This window comes from Cupressus sempervirens, chromosome 9, assembly GCF_028749045.1.
Source record: "Cupressus sempervirens isolate cs-2001-9-10 chromosome 9, ASM2874904v1, whole genome shotgun sequence".
In the NCBI taxonomy this organism is placed as follows: domain Eukaryota; kingdom Viridiplantae; phylum Streptophyta; class Pinopsida; order Cupressales; family Cupressaceae; genus Cupressus; species Cupressus sempervirens.
Window position 1 is genome coordinate 384,549,919 of NC_143126.1, and position 18,370 is coordinate 384,568,288.

Sequence of the window (18,370 nt, forward strand, 5' to 3'; positions counted from 1 at the left end):
GCTCCATGATTGGTAGTAGACCCTTTCATATTTTTCTTAACTTAAATAAATAGAGATTTAAAGTTCAACAGTATCATAATGTAAGAATAATTCAAATGAAAAACTATAAAATGAAAGAATATAAGAGGGGTCTGTAAGGAAATTGTCACCTTAAATCTATAAGCTTGAAAATGATTCCAAAGATGAATAGTGAGAGAAGAAATTTTTAAAGGGACAAAATTAAGGAAAAACCCCATGTGAATTATATAAATAAGGCAAATGCCTAAAGAATTAAGATAGGAAAGAGAGAGGTGAAGCCATAAGCTCATTACAAAAACTATATAATGTGCATATGGTGTGTGTAGGCAATAATAGAGGAGCATCTCTTACATAGAGATGAGGAAATGAGTTATTTAGTAACTCCCAAGTGAATGATTGCCACATTCATAAGTGTGTGTGTGTGTGTGTGTGTACCAAGTGTCATAATCCTTTAATGGAGGAATAGACTATTTTCTTAAATAAAGGAAATAATATAAGATAAGATAAGATAAATTTATTAATGTCCAACAAGAGACCAATGAGGGTCTAAGGGACTAGAAATAGTACAAAGGGAAAATGCTAGCAGGGGGAGCACCAAAAGGTGTCCACAGAAAGAACGTGAAAGCAAAACAACAAAAGAACCAAGAAAAGGAATAACAAAAAATAAGTACTCCTCATAGGCAAGAAGTAGTCCACAATGGAAAGGTGGGCATTAGAGCAATCAGGTACTCTGGAAGGTCATTGTCGAGTATGATCTCTGTGGGGTCTCATAGATCTGGTGTGAACCAAGATAGTACAAGGAGGCTGCTTCAATCCTTGGGTAGGGACTATAGGACTGAAGAAAGAGATGATGAGCTATGTAGGGGTCAATGTTGAGCAAAGCTAGAGCTATATAGTGTGCAAAGTTGCATGGTCTCCTAAAGGTAGAGTGCAAGACAATGATGGTTAATATATCTAAAGAATAAGGGAAGAGATCGACACTCTTTGAACAAACAGTAGAATCTCCCTTGGATCTCATAGTAAATGGGACAACGAAAAATAAAGTGAGACTCAACCTCAACCTCCCTGAGGTGACCAAGCCAACAGATCCTATCCTCCCTACCAATTTGGTGATCAAACTAAATACATAGTCGGTGAGATCCCACTCTAAAAGATCCCAAGGAGATGTGAAGAGTGTGAGTCCAATGATGAGTGAGATACCAGGGGCATAAGATGATCTTGTCCTGGATATCAAGGAAGTGCTTAGCATAGAAGGCCATACAAGGGTGAAGCCCACCTGGGGATTCCTTCAGGTCATGATAACATATTGTCTGTAGATGTCAAGTCTAACATGCTCATTAAACTCCTACTGAGATGGAAGAAGATGAGCTGGAGTGTCCAAAGAAAATTGAAAGGGGGGAAGACAATCCAAACTAATACCAATCGAGCCCAAGAGGGCAAAGATCTAGGTGTACCAGCAATATAACCTATGTCTAGAGTCTAAACCCACAACCTCCATAGAGGAATGGTAAGACAAGTAGGAATATTTGTGATGACCATCAGTGGAATCAACAAAGCTTTGAAGCTGGTGAAGAAGCCAAACTAAATCAAAGATGGTCCCTAGTCTGAAAGGGTGAGCACCAAACTTTGCCAGAATGATGTTGTGCAGTGTGGACCGGTGAAATCTGATAATGCACTAAAGGAAAAGAGTTTGGACTCTCTCAACAGAGGCCCCTGTCAGACTCCAAGAGGGAGGGGGCCCAAACAGTAGAGCCATAGAGGACAATTGGCTTGACCAGGGAGTCAAGAAGGGACATCTTAGTCGTGGTGTCCTGGAAGTGGTTAAAGCACTGTCACTCAAGAATAGCGAGGGATCCAAGCCCCTTGTTGACTTTGGGCTGCATGGGTGGTCTTAAGTTGAACTAAGGCCCAGAAAACTTAACCCCCAAGTAAGTATATGAAGATGCAATCTCAATCTCGATACCCTAGAAGTAAAAATGGAGGTGTGATGCCCTCAAACAATTAAAGACTAGAACCTGAGTCTTTCCTAGATTTACAAATAGATCACATGAGTCACAGAAAGAGGCCAACTCATCAAGGAGCCGCTGAAGACCATCAGGGGAAGATGCTAGGAGAATCACATCATCAACAAATAGAATAATAGAGATCAACACTTGAAGTAAGTAACAACCATCACCAAGGAGAGAGAAATCACAAAGAAATGCCTCAAGCTTGTTGATGTAGATGCCAAAGAGTGGGGTAGAGAGGGCAGCCCTATTTCACCCCAATAGTGCTCTGGATATGGTCAGAGAAGCCCTATGGAGTCCTAAATCTGCCCCCAACACACTCGTATAACCTTGTAATAGTTGTTAGGAGAATCTTTGAGATCGCAATGTCCCTAAGATGTTGAAAGAGAGCTGCTTGAGGAACAGAGTCGAAAGCTTTGCAAAAGTCAACAAAACAACAATAAACTTTCACCAAGTGGTGGCAAGCCTCCTCAATGATAGCCCGTAAGGTCAAAATGTGATCAGTGGTCTGAAAATCTGTACGAAACCCAACCTGATCTCTAGCTTAGCAATGTCATTGATTGACCTCTCTAGATAGGATACCATTCAACACAATCACATAGAGTTTGGCTAAGGTATGCCCAACTATGATGGTCTTATAGTTCCCGAGGTCAGAAGTTGGCCCAGATTTATGGATCAAATAGATAATATGTCATGACCAAGAGTTGGGAAAGCCAACACAAACCACTCAATTAAAGAGCAATGTAAGAAAGGGACCCAGGACAAAGATACCCAACTTGAAGAATTTAACTTGGAACCCTTCTCATCTGGAGTTTTGCTACTATTCATAACAACTGCCTCACAAATGTGGGAAAAGGAGAAGAGGTGACAATGGGTTGGGGAGAGGATGAGATGGAGAGGGGGCTGGCTAGGAATATCATAGAGGGTGGAGGTGTGAGGGGCAAGGGAGTGAAGGTCCAAAGTGGGGGGGGCAAGGAAACATGGTATGCCAAAAGAGATTAGGAGATTGGAAGAACATGGCACAAAGAGATCTACACTGCAACAAAGTGAACTTCTGTTTCTTATGGTGAAGAAAGTGGTGGTAGTCGAGCCTCAACTAAGAGGAAAAGGAGGAAGAAGTGGTTGGAGCAGAGCAAAGCATGCAGTGAAAGGATTTGCAGTCCTCATTGAACCACTAGTTCATGGGGCAAGACCTATGAGTGGGATGAGTGGTGATCGAGGAAGTGTAGTGGGGAATGGAGAAAAGGGAAGACTCCTATAAGGCGGGCGCAAGTGAGTGGAACATGGAGGTGATGTCCCTAGAGTCAAAGAAGGGGTCCTAGGGGAGAAGTTGTTTGAGGTGATGGATGAAGAGCTCTACATCACCATCAATGACGTGAAAAGAAGTGCGAGTGTGGGCGGGGGAGAGAGAGGGGGAAGGCTACTACAAGATGAGGGGCAAGAAGAAGTACATAAGCAAGGGAAAGAAGGTGTCAAGGGTCCTTGAAGGGTGATGTTAAGGAGGGCATGGTCAGCCAAAGGAAGGCAAGAGATGGCAAAGCGACAAATGAGAGGGATGAAGGAGGTCATAGAGAGAACATAGTCGACAACACTAGCACCACCACCATGTGGCCAACAAGTGAACAGTTCAGAGCTAGAAAAACAAGAGAGCCCATTTAAAATCACTAAGTTAGATGATTCACAAAGTTGAAGTAAATTTCAACCATACCTAGTGAAGGGCCCTTAATGATCCTCAGAGAGCCGATGCAGACCCACAGAACCAGGATCAGAAGCAGTCTTACACATGGGATTAACCCTACGATCATGGAGGGGAGGTTGTAGGTCTCTGGTCTGTGCATTAAAGTCTCCCAAAATGATGATGTCCCCCATGGTAGAAAGTTTGGTAATGTGCTCAAGAAGGTCCTCATAGGGATTTCCACCCTCAATGGTGTGAACTGCATAGTATGAAGATGCTGGTGAGAAGTAGCAGACATCGATATAGGTATCTCTATAGAGTGAGGTCCCTCGATCAATGTGAATCCACATGAACCTAACATAGTTGTCAAAGTGAACCAAGGAAATAGTACTGAAAAGGTGGTCCCGAATAAGACAGGTGACCCCACCAAAGCATTGGACCTCATCTCTAAAAGAGGAGAGCCACTGATAGCCAGAAATATCGGGAAAATGATGCATGGGACTCTCATGTGTCTCTATAATAAAAAGAAGGTCAGTAGAACCAATAGTGTCATTATGTAAGCCAAGCATAGACCAGAGGATACCATTATCGTTCCAGCAGTTGAGGCACAAAGAGCCTGTGCTCAACTGCTGCTAAGCACATCATTTGGCCTTAGAGGTCGCCCTCACAACCCAACCTATAACAAAGGTTTCATCATACATGGACAAGAGGACAAGCAAGTGATATTATCTCACAATTCTACTAGAGAATAAAAATATAAAAATTTACATACGAGATACCTTAGTTTATCCCATTTACTAAATATATACAAACAAAGAAAAGATTACTAATTCTAACACCCCACCTTTAATCTTTACTTGGGGATATTACAACAATGGTTAGAAATCCAATCTATAGAAAATAACAACTTAATCTTCGATATAAGGAGGAAGTTAAAACGTCTTCAAGTGCATAGGAGGTTTTCTATCAATGTGGGTATATTTTGTACATTCCTCTTTGTAGAGCCAAGAGAAGTGAATGGGTCCTTTCAATCTGATACATCTTCAAGTGGATTCACGGTGCATAGGATATGTGAAAAATAATGATGTCTTGTATGTGCCTTGATAGATCACTTGAAAAATAGAAACAAGAAACAAGGAAACTACTCACAAGGAGAATTCCATTTTATATTCAAGTTAGCGGGATTTTTGAAATGTTAAAGTTATAAGAAAAGCATCATACAATAAACTAAGAAGAGTGATAAAGATATGTGTAGTCTATCACCACAAAGTAATGGAGTTAATCTGACATCAAGATAAATATGCTCAAAATATTTTAAAAAGTTAGAAATGAAAGTATTTATCAATGCTCTCATGAAAGTAATATACTAATACACAAATGGCTACAGATAAGGCCAACTAATCCACATGCATCAACATTGCATCAATCACATGGATATAGACAATCCACTAATGAATTATCTCACTGCAAGTTAATGGTCTGAGTTCTATAACATGTATGACTCACGATCTAAGAAATGAAGTATGCAAAGCTCTATTACATTAGTATATTTATTAAAGAAATATGAGATAGACAAAAATAACTTGGTAAACATGTGACTCAAGCACCAAATCAACTCAAGATCCTAATTCGCCAAAGATGTTTACAAGAAGTAGTAACAATATATTTCCTTCTAAGATGGATTAAATCAACTAAACAATTGAGGGAAACTCCATGAATAAAACCCTCTTCATAAGGAACAAAATGGAGGGAATCCCATATAAATATCTCCCTTTCAAAGTGGAAGTATTAGAATAAAAATGGAGGGAAACTTCACATAAATTAAGAACACACCATTATAGGATGGAGGGATACTCCATGGGACAAATAAGGAAACTATAAGTTAGCTATAATTGATGGGTCCTTCATAATATGAATCAAGTATAACTAGGGAGTCCTCTATAATTAACCTTGAAAATTTTGACAATGTAACTAACACAAAATCCAATAAACTTCATACAAACCCATGGTGTAAAACCATGAAATGCCAAAATATGCATACACAGATGCTACAAAAGCATTAAGCTATAGCTATGTGCAAATCAATAGAACACAATAAAATTGAAGGCAATTATGTATGAAACTCATAATACCAAATAATTTGAGGTAAATGTAGTGATGCTTGGAAGAGCAATGAGAAATATAAAAGTATGAATATTAGTTAGAAACTCCATTTAGGGTGAATATGGGTACTTAATTTATTTTAAGTATTTAAACACATTTATTTCTCACAAGAATTTACCAATTTACTAATCATATATGTGTGCACTCAAAGATACCCAAATAAATATATCTAAAATATTAAGGTAAATCACACAATTAAAATCAGAGATAATGGGGATCATATCCAACTCACATAAAAGCCAAATGGTTGATAGAACATAATTAGTTGTTCTGAAGGAAATAAACATAATGCTTGATAATAATAAAATGTATAGACTAAGGAACTAGAAAATATTGCCCCACCTTATTCCACATACTTATCATCTAAGTTTAGAAGAGTTTCAAAAAACATTGAATGCTTTTGAACTAAATAACCCCCTTCTTTGGAACAAATGATAATTAAAGATGTTTGAATGTGAAAATAAAGTGAGAGGAAACTTTCAAGTATAGGATAAGAATGCTTTGAGGAAGATAAATTACTACACTTAAACTTAAAAACTATGACATGTATAAATTATATAATTCATTTAATTTCCACAACCTAATGGAATTGTAAAAGTTGTATAGCACAAGATAAGATTGCATTTAGGTGAAAGATTTCATTTTTTTCTATTATGTATGGAGAACTATAATTAATATCATACATTCATCAAAAACTATAAAATACATATGTTGTTAAAAATCAAAATTCAGTGTTTAGAGTGTCTATCTGTAACAGGTACGTACTCAAATCTTCAAAATATATCACAATTTTTAGAAGTATCCAAAATCATAATGATTATTCCTACCTAAACTAGTATCGGGCTCCAATAATATTATTTGTACATTCTGCTTCATTTGTATTGACTAGTAGTTCAAGAGGAGGTCTCTCAGCAATTGCTTCCGAGTAGAGAGCATCTAGAATCTAGTTTGCTAGTATCTCCTTGTTCTTTTCAGCCACATTGATGTTCTCTTTAGCCATGAATTGTCTAAAAGCCTCGTGTTATTTCTCATCAAGCATCTCATTATAGGTGTTTAAATAGTGGGTATAATTGATGTCTACCTTGTAAAGCAACATTGCTCCTTCCTGCAAGATAATCATAAATATGCTCTTTGGAATTTCTTGGACAACAGATACTTGAGACATGATGAGTAGATAGGTGTGTTTTATAGAAAATCTAGTAAGGTCCCTCTTAGATCCTTGAAAAATCTTTCCATTTTTTTTCTCCAAATGAACCATAAGACTTCATTATAAAAGATAAACCAAAATTTATCAAGTTTAAGGTCAAAAGAGTTGATAAAGCAAACTAGAATTTCAATCGAAGAAAAAATAAGAGGTTTGTCCCATTCAATAGGTCTACCAAAAAAGGAAGATCAGATCAACATAACATGTTTGCACTCAAAGAAAATGTGTTCAAAGGTTTCAATCACAGAATAGTGGGCACAAATGACTGAGGGGATATTATAATGACAAAGATTACTAGCAACAAGAATTTTTTTAAAATAACATCCATCTAAAGATTTTTTTTGGTTGTATAGCTTGATGCCACATAAGATCAATAATGAAATGTCAAGCGGATCTTGACCAGTTGGGATACCAATTTTTATTTAATGTTTTCAGAATAGATGAATCATGTTAACCATGGTGTAGATCTTTTTAGTACTGGTGTCTAGAAATGTTGAACCATCTTTCCATTTGATCTCCCTATACCCATCTTGTTATTAATTAACATATCACCAATGAAAATTATACCTTTTTCATACCATAATTTTGTAGAACATGTTTGATTTAGGGTCAAGGGCTTACCATTTAGTTGAAGACCCCACCAAACAGATCTACCAATGATAGAGAACTAGGGAGGATCATCTATTGCACCTTTAAAACATAGAAACCTTCTCACTTGTGCCCAAGCTTTCCAAATAGAAGAAAATACATTTGAGCCAAATACTTTAAATTCAAAATCTCCAAGAATAACATTAGCAAGTGGAAGATCCTTCCACTATTTACCTTTTTTAATTGCAGATCCCATAACATTATTTCTAATAAGAATATTCCATGCTTCATTACTAGAAATAACTATAAGAATCCATTTTGATGCCGATGAAATGCCATGAGTTTTTATGTCTCTCATCCCAAGACCTCCCCAAGATTTAGGCCTGCAACACCATTTTCAATTTAAAACATGTCTTTTGTATTTCCTTTGCCATATGACCATAGAAAATCCCTCAAATTTCTATCAAACTTCTCTATTTGATAAATATTATGTTAAAGAAAAGTAAATTGAGTGTGATGATAGCACATTTTGAACACTCTAAGCTCTTTCAACTAATGATAAAAGGCAAGACTGCCACTTATGATATTTCTTTTTTAACTTTGAATATATTCAATTCCACATGTCCTCAAGAGAAGGGAATACATCAATGGGGATTTCCAAGTATCTAACAGTATAGTTTGGACCAACCCAAGTCCATCCTTTTTGGCCAAACTAGGTAGGGCTTGAATCTTGATATCCAATGATAGTTGATTTATGTGGGGCAATCTTGGCACTAGAGGCAAAGTAGAAGAATTAAAGTTTGTCAACCATATTATCAAAAATTTCTTCTTTGATATCAATGAAGAGTATTGTGTCATCAACAAACTATGCGTTACTTGGAGATTTTCCGTATTAGGAAGTGACATTCCTTTGAGTGGAGGCCTGAGAGTAGAGGATCTCAATATGTAAAACAATGCATCTACAAGTAGAACATATCGAGAGGGTGCAATAAGAAAACCTTGTTTGATGGATCTTTGCAGGATAATTTGGTTAGAGAGATTCTCATTGATATCAAGAATAGTATAAGAATATTTAAAGAGCGCTTTTATCCAATTACAAAATTTGGAGGGAACCCAAAGGCTATAAGCATCCCCAAGAAAAATGCCCACTTAATCCTATCATATACCTTTTTGAAGTCCAAGAGGATTATGACTTCTTGTCCACTCTCTTTAGCTCAGTGGAGAGATTCCCAACTTGTTATCGAATTTTCAAGGATGTATCTTCCTTTAATGAGACTTGTCTTTGTTACCATTTCTTTGAGAAAACCAACTATTCTTCTTGTTGGGAGTTTGGCAATATTTTATAAGAGAGGTTAAGAAGTGTAACTGGCCTCCAATTACCAATTTGGGATTTATCCTCTTTCTTGGGAATTAGTTTGATGACTCCCCTATTGATGTCTTCTCCCAAAGATTCTTTAGAATATGCTTTATTATATAAGTTAGAAAATTCCAATAAGATCCAATCAATCTTTTTCTTGCAAAATTTAGCAAGAAGGCCATAAACACCAAGAGACTTATCATTTTCCATATCTCTAATAGATTCTTTGATCTCATCAATGGATATATCCTTATCAAAAGTCCTCCTCCAATCTTTTGAGACTTTGTTAAGAATTATTTTCAAACATTTTGATAGGGCTTCTTCTTGGAAATCATTGAATTTGGATGTGGAGAGCTTCTAATAGTAATTAGAAAAAATCATATTAATCTCCTAGGGATCATTGGTGTATCCCATGTCTTATGATGTCCCTATTTTGAAATAATAAGTAATAATATATTAATCAATAATTTATAATATAATTTATTATTAAATTAATTATTTTTTTATTATTGCACATTAAAATGATATAATATTATATACAAAAGAATGAGTATAATAGTAATATAATATTTAGTACTATATCATTAAAAAAGATTATAATGTTTAATTTAATATCATTTCATAATGATAATAGATAAAGAAGTATAAATAATATTTAAATAAATAAATAATATAATCCTAAATTCATATTTTATAATAATACTTAAAAATAATAGTATAATCAATGAATGATATGTTATAACATTAATATAATAATAATGATAAATAATATAATAATCATAATAAGAATATTTTAGTTATTTATTCATGACAAATGGTAAATATAGTTTTAGGAGAGTCGTGTCTCTTCTCATAATATATATAGGGATAGATTCTATCTATTTATTACAACTACTAATGAATATTATAAATATATCTATTTTTTTGTCTTGAACAACAATGTCTCAAATCGGTTGAGATAGATGCAATGGCAGACACCCTCTTCCTCTTCAAATTTGCTAGTGAGGAGGACCAAAATCAGGTTTTGGCAGGAACTTGGAGATATGGAAAGCATATCTAGATGTTGGCCAAATGGAAACCAAGCTTCAACCCTAGGACTGATCTTTAGGGAATGGCCTCGATTTGGGTTAGACTCGCTAGACTACCATTAGATTTTTGGGATGAAAGGATCGTTAAATGGATTGGGGAATCTTTTGAGCATTTTATAAAGGTTGTATGTGGTCACCCTACACAAGTCTCACCTGGGTTTTGCTAGATTTTGTATTAATGTGGTGGTTAATAAAGCTCTCTCTAGTTGTATAGCCTTGAAATCAACATGGGGAACCTCAAACTAGGTGATTAACTATGGAATGCAAATTTGTAATGCTAGAAGTGCAGGAAGTATGGCCATGTACTCACTGACTGCAAAATAGATAAAGATGGTGTAGAGACATCAGAAGAGAAGGATGTAGCAGTTGAAGGAAGGTATCCTAATAATGAACTAGAGTGATCCTTTGGAATGGACTAGGACCCTTCTATATCCACTACAACGGATGAGGAAAAGAAGAAAAACCAGTTTGGAGGAGATCCCACCCATCGAAAATAGAGAGAATGGTCGTACGACTCAACTAGAGGAAGGAGAGATACTGGTTGGCCTTGGGAAACAAACGGAGGACCGCAAGGATGATCTAGAGGAAGGAGAGATGCTAGGGGATACTGTAGACAAGAAGGTGGCCCAAACTATGGGCAAGGAGGATGGTAAAGATGTGATGGGTGAAGTAGGTACCCCACGAAGACTAGAAGGATCTCAGTGGGGTGGAAGGCTCACATCAACCCCATAGACGGTGGTGGAGAAAATGGAGAGTTGTTCTACCAAGTGGGTGGACTAGCCTTCTCCAAAGAGAACTCTTATGGTCACATTCTCGTGTGATGAGGACTCTTTGTTTACTTCTAGCACGATGACACCATTTGTGGATGAGGGGGTTGGCAAGAACCCAAGAAGAAAACCCGTAGACAACCAAAGGAAGATTTAGACTGAGTTAAGAATTGGAAGGCTGCCAACAAGGGTGACATGTACTAAGGCAACTTCCTAAGATATTGCCCATGGGAAGAAGAGGACCTTAGAAGATGCCCAAAGAGGTAGAAAATTAAGTTTATTACCTTGAATATTAGGGGCTTAAACAACCTAAGAAAACAATTTTCTTTAAAGAATATGATTTATGATCATAAAGTAGATATTGTCCTCATTCAAGAGGTCAAAATGAGCAAACACAAATTTGACAAAGTTGCAGGATACATATGGAAAGGGGCTATATATGCCTATAGTGAGGCTTTTGGTGCTTTAGGAGGAATAGCGACTATGTGGAACCCTGACAAGCTTAATGGAGTTGAATTCTATTGCCACCATCACTTCTTAGCTATGATGTCTTCTGATTGGAGGTAGTGATTGGGGCCTCTTTAACATTTATGCTCCTAACACTGGGGGAGGGAGACTGCAAGTGTGGGAAGAGGCCTCAGCCTGTATTGACAAATGTAAAGGTACCAAGGTCATATGTGTGGGGGGCTTTAATACCCCTCAGAGAAGTTTGGGGGTCTTGAGGATGTTTCTGAAAGTATGCATGATATGGATGGGTTTCTTAGAAGGAATGACCTCATTAATATGGAACTTCAGGGAGTAAAGTTCACCTACTCCAACAAAAAGTTGGGACATAATCTCACACGTTAGGTTGGATATGGTATTGCCTCTATCCTGCAATTACTAGAGTATGAGTCTCGCTTCGAGTTCTTGGTGGAAGAACTATGTCATCCTGCTTAAGAACCCCCCTAATGACCATGTCATTTGCACAATTGTCAGTCATGATTGTGTTAGAAAGTAAAGTGTACCAAGATAATTGGGAGGTGGTGGGGGGGTGAGTTAGTTATCCAACTATTAAAACATTTATCAACCTTATATTACCTTAGCCATGTAAACAATATGATCAACAACCATAAGAAGATGCACTTACACAATAACACCAAATATGTTAACTAGGGAAACCCTTGATTAGAGGGAAAACCTCGATGTGAATGGTACCCACAAAATGATGTACTAATATAAAAGTTCCTTGTAAGAGGATGGACTCTGTTAAGAGCCAATGAAACACATTAAGTACATAATAGTCCATGTTAGGAGACTTTGAATCCCTATTAGGATATTCCAACCCTATTAGGAGTTGTAGAAGGTAGAAGGACCCACTATCCAAACAACTTCAAGGGAAAGGCCACTAAACTCACTGTCCAACTGGTCTCTGTATTATTCTGTGTAAAATAATAGAAATGAATAACTTAATTTCCTCTGTCCTCTTAACCAGGCCAATCTTCTTTCAGATCTCAGTACCAGATTTTCCAACTCACATCCAATAACCCTTCTGATCGCTTACACGCATTTACCAACCTCACATATAAATTCACACTTCATACTTGAATCACATACATCACACCAAAGAAAATAAACTTCATTTATACCATATCCTCAAAATAATTTCTTGAGTCAGCCTTGAGGCTTTCCAAATTAATTATAATAGGACCTCATTAAGATATTACAAAACATTACATCTTTTCGTAATTACAAATCACCATCGACTCACAATCTTTACAACTTTTCACACAAGCCACTGTTGACCATGTGCACCTGCTCGCATCAACATCAAGATGTCTACTATCACTCCTTTTGGCCAACTGGGATATTATTCCCTACGCTGCTTCTTTGACTTCGGCCATGTTGATAGTATTTTCTTCCTTTCAAGACAATACATGTGAGTATGTCCAAATTTGTCACATTTGTAACATTGAACTTTTGATAGGTCTCTTTTCTTAGAGTTTGTATTTTTATTTACTCTCTTCCTTTTGAATTTACCCTTCTTATTATTTGATTTCACATGTAAGGCTTGAATCTCATCCTCCTTATTAGGGATGATACTTCTTGAGATCAATCAGGATTCCTCTTGGGCGCAATCATTTTTGAGTTGATCAAATTTAGGTAGAGAAGGTCAACTAATGCATTAGATAAAAGGATTCTCATGATATTGGTAGTCCTTAAGGGCTATAAGAGATAATTCCAAATCATCTACATTATTTCCGAAGATGGAGAGTTGGTCTCTTAAATTAGAGATTTTTGAGTAGGTTGAGATTGTATCTCCTTTATCCACTTTTATGTTTATGATTTGTTGTTTTAATGTAAGTAACCTACTTGCATTGTTTATTTGGTATGTATTTTGAATAGTTTTTAACACTTCATAAGAAGATGTTAGCTTTGATGTGGATGGAAGAACATGGTCTTTAAAAAAGTCTATAATTATTGTCTTAGCCTTGTTATTACGTTGTTTCTTTGGTTCATCATTAGGCATCTTCTTGTCTTCTTCTATGAATGAATCCAATTCACGTTCTGCAAGAATTTATATGATTCGAATTTTTCATGAAACAAAGTTTGAGGCACATTCGAGTCTATCCTAAACTCTTACATTATTCACCATGATTACTCCTTGTAATTTGATTGTAAGTCTAATATCTGATTTAAGATTTTTCTTATCCTTATTTTTTCTCTACCAACTAGGCTCTAATACCATGTTAGGGAATTGGATTTGTGGTAGAGTTTAGACTTATTTCTTAATCAGAGATTCATTACACTGAGTTCTACTGAATTCCTCGTAGTAAGCTTTATCATATATGTGATTGTTGTTTGTATCTATCTAAATGTTATTCTGCAGATTGCATCCTTGAATTTCTAATGCTAATACTTTAATACGTGTTGCAAATATAAAGGAGAAGATAGGTAATAGCATGTGTTTTCCTTGATGTTTTTTTAGCAAATACTTTGCCAATACATATATAAGTGGGAGGGGTCATGTCCCTATGTTGAATTGCCTTTAACAACCATTGACAACACTTAACAAATCCAGGTTATAATCAGTGATGGCAATTACAATACACAATAAAATATACATACTGATCGACCATTATTCAATATTAATTATAATCTCAATATGATCTGCGATCTCATTCATGAATTCTCCAATGATCACAATCAACAATTTGTGATTAGCATAGTTCAATCTATAACCATAAACTTGGTCACTTGCACATATCATATATAATGATAAGATGTTTCAAATCGAACCATGATTAATCATTTTGAAGCATTATATATATATATATATATATATATATATATATATATATATATATGCAGACGTGTGTATGCACACGCGCGCGCGCGCGCACGACTCTCTGGTCAATTATCAAACGCAATAATGTCCAACTAATGCTATAAATTCAAAAATTGACAACTCTAACACTTGGACACTAAGGTGGCCAGACGAGATGGTTTATACATGCCTTATCCTGTGTAGGGCAAGGTAAATCTCAATTGAGAATTAGTGGAGATTACACTAGGTCTATGGTTGGGAGGTTAAGCCTATGTCAATGCTTTTTCCTCTCCTTTGAATGCCAAGACTTGCACAAAATAGGTCAAATTATACTTCACTTGACATGGCATGATCTAAACCTTGCTAGTACTCATTATTCTCTTTCAATTGCATCTTTATTTCAATTTCATCTATATAACTTATGCAATTACTTTCTAGTCCATATATAACGATAGTTGGAATTATAGTTACGTTTTATTTACTTATCATGTGTAATATAATTAGTCAATCTATTTTAATGGTTCATCTACCTTATCAAAAGATAGTTAATTCATTTAATTGGTAGTTAAGATCTTATCATGAGAATGAAATTAATCATTTAATTTTTGGTATTCCTTTTCATGTGAATGGGTAGCTAGCTTTACTTATATTCAATAGAAGAAAAATTATTTTAAGGTTTCTAGTGTTTAGAAAAATTTAGTTGTTACATAGCCACTCAACTCAACATCAATAGGGGCTCTAAACCCTGCACCACAAATAGTTACGACATTTATCATGCACTACTAATAAGGAGACTCGTCACAAATAGATTATGATTAGATGATGAATCATTATGTTTACACAAGTAGAATCTATTAAAATTTAACTTTAAACTTAGATAAAATAAACAAAAAAGAATAATTGGCTGCAATAAATAGAATGTTGCAGAAGTACCAAAATTTACAAATTTGTTTCCTAGCAACATCATGAATCTCCTTGTTCCAACCCATGCTCTCAAGCAAAGGTTGTGAGTGACACAATAACTATCCAAACTTGACTTTTGCACTCTAGGTCGAAAAGTAATAGGGCCAATATCAATAACAACAAAAACACTAGCACTGGGGCAAAATGGAGGCCTAGAAGAACCCTCTCCAATGCAACCTGCAAATGAGCATGGAAACCAATAGCACACAATTCTTCAAGTTGTATTTTCTTTTTTACCTTCTCTTGTTCACATGTCTCTAATTGCACATAACAAAAACCTTTTGCCTTGGCAAATTGTTGAGTGCACACAGTAACATCATGTCCAATTATGCCAACAATATGGTATTTCAATCTATAGATTCCACCAAAATTTATTTCTTTACAAAAAATACATTTTGTTTAATTTTTTTTGTCTTCCAACAAATTCCTTGATATATTTGCAAGCCTCGTCAATTCTAGACATTGTGAAAAATGAAAGTTAAGGCTGCTACAACAAAGAAAAATCAAAATTTAAAGTCTAACAATAAACTAATAAAAAAAAAATCAACAAACCCTACATTTGTTTTTAGAAAATTGTAAATACATGTTTGTAAATTTGTTTCAAAAACATTGTACGGCTTACAACTTTGCACTTTGCATTTTATTTAAAATACATTTAAGAATTACAAATTCAAACTAAAAAAAATTAACAAACAATGAAGAATATATTAACATACAAGAAAAAATCAACGCAATCTACAAGTTAAACACTTACCTCTTGCAAATGAGTTGAGTGAACTTATATCCTACCCAAACTGATTTGTGATCCCCTTAATGCTCTTCTTTCTTGCTGGTTGTAAACCTATTGTTTCTCTTTTCTCTTCCTCTCTCTCGCTTCTCTCTATTTGTCATACTAAACAAATAGAAGGTCTTTTAGGGTTATAACTATAATGAATGTAAATAATAATAATAAAATGTTTTTTGTTTGCTGAATAATTCAGCTGCGTGGCCAATTTTTGCAATTTTTGGGTGAATTGCCCACGCCAGTGATTTCTGACGATTACTTGTCGAGACGAGTTACCAAGTCACCAAAACTTGAGAGGAATTTCTTGTATCGCCGTAATCGCAGTGATCCTGGGATCTCTATAATACATATACACATCCATATGGATCCGCCCCAAAGAAAACTGTGTGCATCTGGGCACCCACTTCCAGATCCGCATCTGAATCTGTAACTAAGCTTATAAAGCATACAATTGCATCATGATAGAAACCCCCATGGGTTCCTATTAGCTATAGCAAGTCAATTGATTTAATGTTTTGATTACACTTTGCAATTATGCAAAACCAGTCTGACGGACTCCAATGGAAATGACAGGAAACTGTTCAGTGCCTCTTAAGTAGGTAAGGTTTCAGATTAAAGTAAGGGACCCTTAGAAATAACAGCGATGCCTCTCATCATTCAGAGAATGAGACTGATCTAAAAAGAAATAGATTCAAAAGTTAGTCATTAGAAATAACAGCGATGCCTCTCATCATTCAGAGAATGAGACTGATCTAAAAAGAAATAGATTCAAAAGTTAGTCATAGTTAAGACTTCATTCTAGATTGCACACCAGGCAGTGTACATAAGCTATACAGCAGTGTCATTATTTCCCTTAAAAATATGATCTCCACAGGTTTCATGAATGTTGTTTTCTTCTGTTTTACTTCATTACAGTGTTTTATTTTTTTGACAAAAAACTATTTTCTACCTAATATATCCCAAAAAAGCCCAGACCAGGATGGCAGTCACAAAAGACTTTGTGCATACTTAGTTTCTGATTCACAACAATTATTCATGGCGAAATGTTTAATTCATTATGAAAATATGTTTTGTTTGAAGACTTGGCCATAAAAAGGTTTGAAAGGATTCATCAGTGATCTCCCCAAAATTTGATCATGATTAGCAATAGATATAAATGCCATTCTTGGATGCCTTTTGTGCACGCAACCTACTCCCCAATCCTCTGCCAAAAAGGCGAATGCCAAACAGTTGCAAAATAGGTCAACTGAATGGACAAAACCTACTTTTCCATCATGCACTGAATATTTTTGAACTTATTTGCAAGTGCAGAAACCCATGCTCTTTCTTTATCTCCATATGCTTGAGGTATACTTGACAATAAAAGAATAAATCCTCCAGAGAGCATTGCGTTGGCATTTGATGAAACCCTCAAATTAAAGGGCTGCACAAGCAAAGAAGCTGCGCCTTTGGTTAATCTTCCCAAACCTTGTCTATCTGTAAAGTCAAAACATAAGATGGCAAAATGTTTTTCCAACAATAACATTGCAAAAAAAGAAAAGAAAAAATATTGCCCCAAAAGAGTATTCATCGTAGAGATCCTTGCAAAGTAAAGGAAAGAAGGAGCAATATTCTATTTGAAAAACAGTTGTCATATATTCTTATCTCAGCAATAAGCTTACTACTAAATCAACTTTTCCAATTTCATATCATCAACAGAAGCAAGAGCGTGCTTAATTCTTACCCACATAATTTGGGAAATAGAGAGTTTCTGTCACATGTGACAAGCCCAATCGATTAATCTCACACTCCAACATGGTAAATATTTTATCTTTTGATGCTTCTGCTGGCACATCCCAGCAGCCACGAGCACATAATGGTTCACAATGATAAATAAGCTGATGAAAATGAGACCAATAGTAGAACATTGTGTGTTAGTGAACAAACTACAGCCACAAAAATTGTACGACTTATTGGACTCAAATAAGCATGCTTCCTTTTAGAAACTAGAATTTAATGTCTGTTTAAATTCTTAATCTCATTAAAAAGAGAACATGTGCTGATAGCAACTATTGCAAGTGAAGATGACTGACTTTCCTCCAATAGGAATTTGTTACCATTATCGATTCTCATGGAAAAAGGTATGTAATAGCATACCAAAGACCTTGAAAGAGTGTTCCGAAGCAAAGAATAAGACCCCCACGCTAGATCCTCTTTGTCGGTATCAGACAGACATTCTGTGATCAGAAACACTTCCCTGCAATTTACAGGAAGAATTGTTTGTCTTTCTACGTTCGCACCCTGCATTTGAAAGGATGTTCTGGCCTTAAAAATCTAGGTTTAGCTCATAGCAATATCAAACTACCAAGCTAATGCAGTAATATAATAATGGCATCTGTAGTAAAAATAAAAGCATCAAATTTGGACATTGAAGGTGTGTATCAAATCAAAAGCAGAAACTCATAATTTAA

The 18,370-nt window shown here is 35.7% G+C and overlaps 1 protein-coding gene across 2 annotated transcripts in view; it reads right to left on the reverse strand.

The window, feature by feature from the left end:
* Positions 1 to 16,683: 16,683 nt before the first annotated feature.
* HCF208 (chaperone (DUF2930)) overlaps positions 16,684 to 18,370 on the reverse strand; it is a 53,674-nt gene continuing 51,987 nt past the window's right edge. Inside the window, exons 4-6 of one of the 2 annotated variants that reach the window (XM_089800244.1) lie at positions 18,057 to 18,200; positions 17,644 to 17,797; positions 16,684 to 17,396 (exon numbers count right to left, since the gene is read on the reverse strand). In XM_089800244.1, coding sequence (XP_089656370.1) covers positions 17,182 to 17,396; positions 17,644 to 17,797; positions 18,057 to 18,200 — 513 coding nt within the window. In that variant the 3' untranslated portion in view covers positions 16,684 to 17,181. The remainder of the gene's footprint in view (positions 17,397 to 17,643; positions 17,798 to 18,056; positions 18,201 to 18,370) is intronic. The other variant, XM_089800245.1, reaches the window with a different exon arrangement.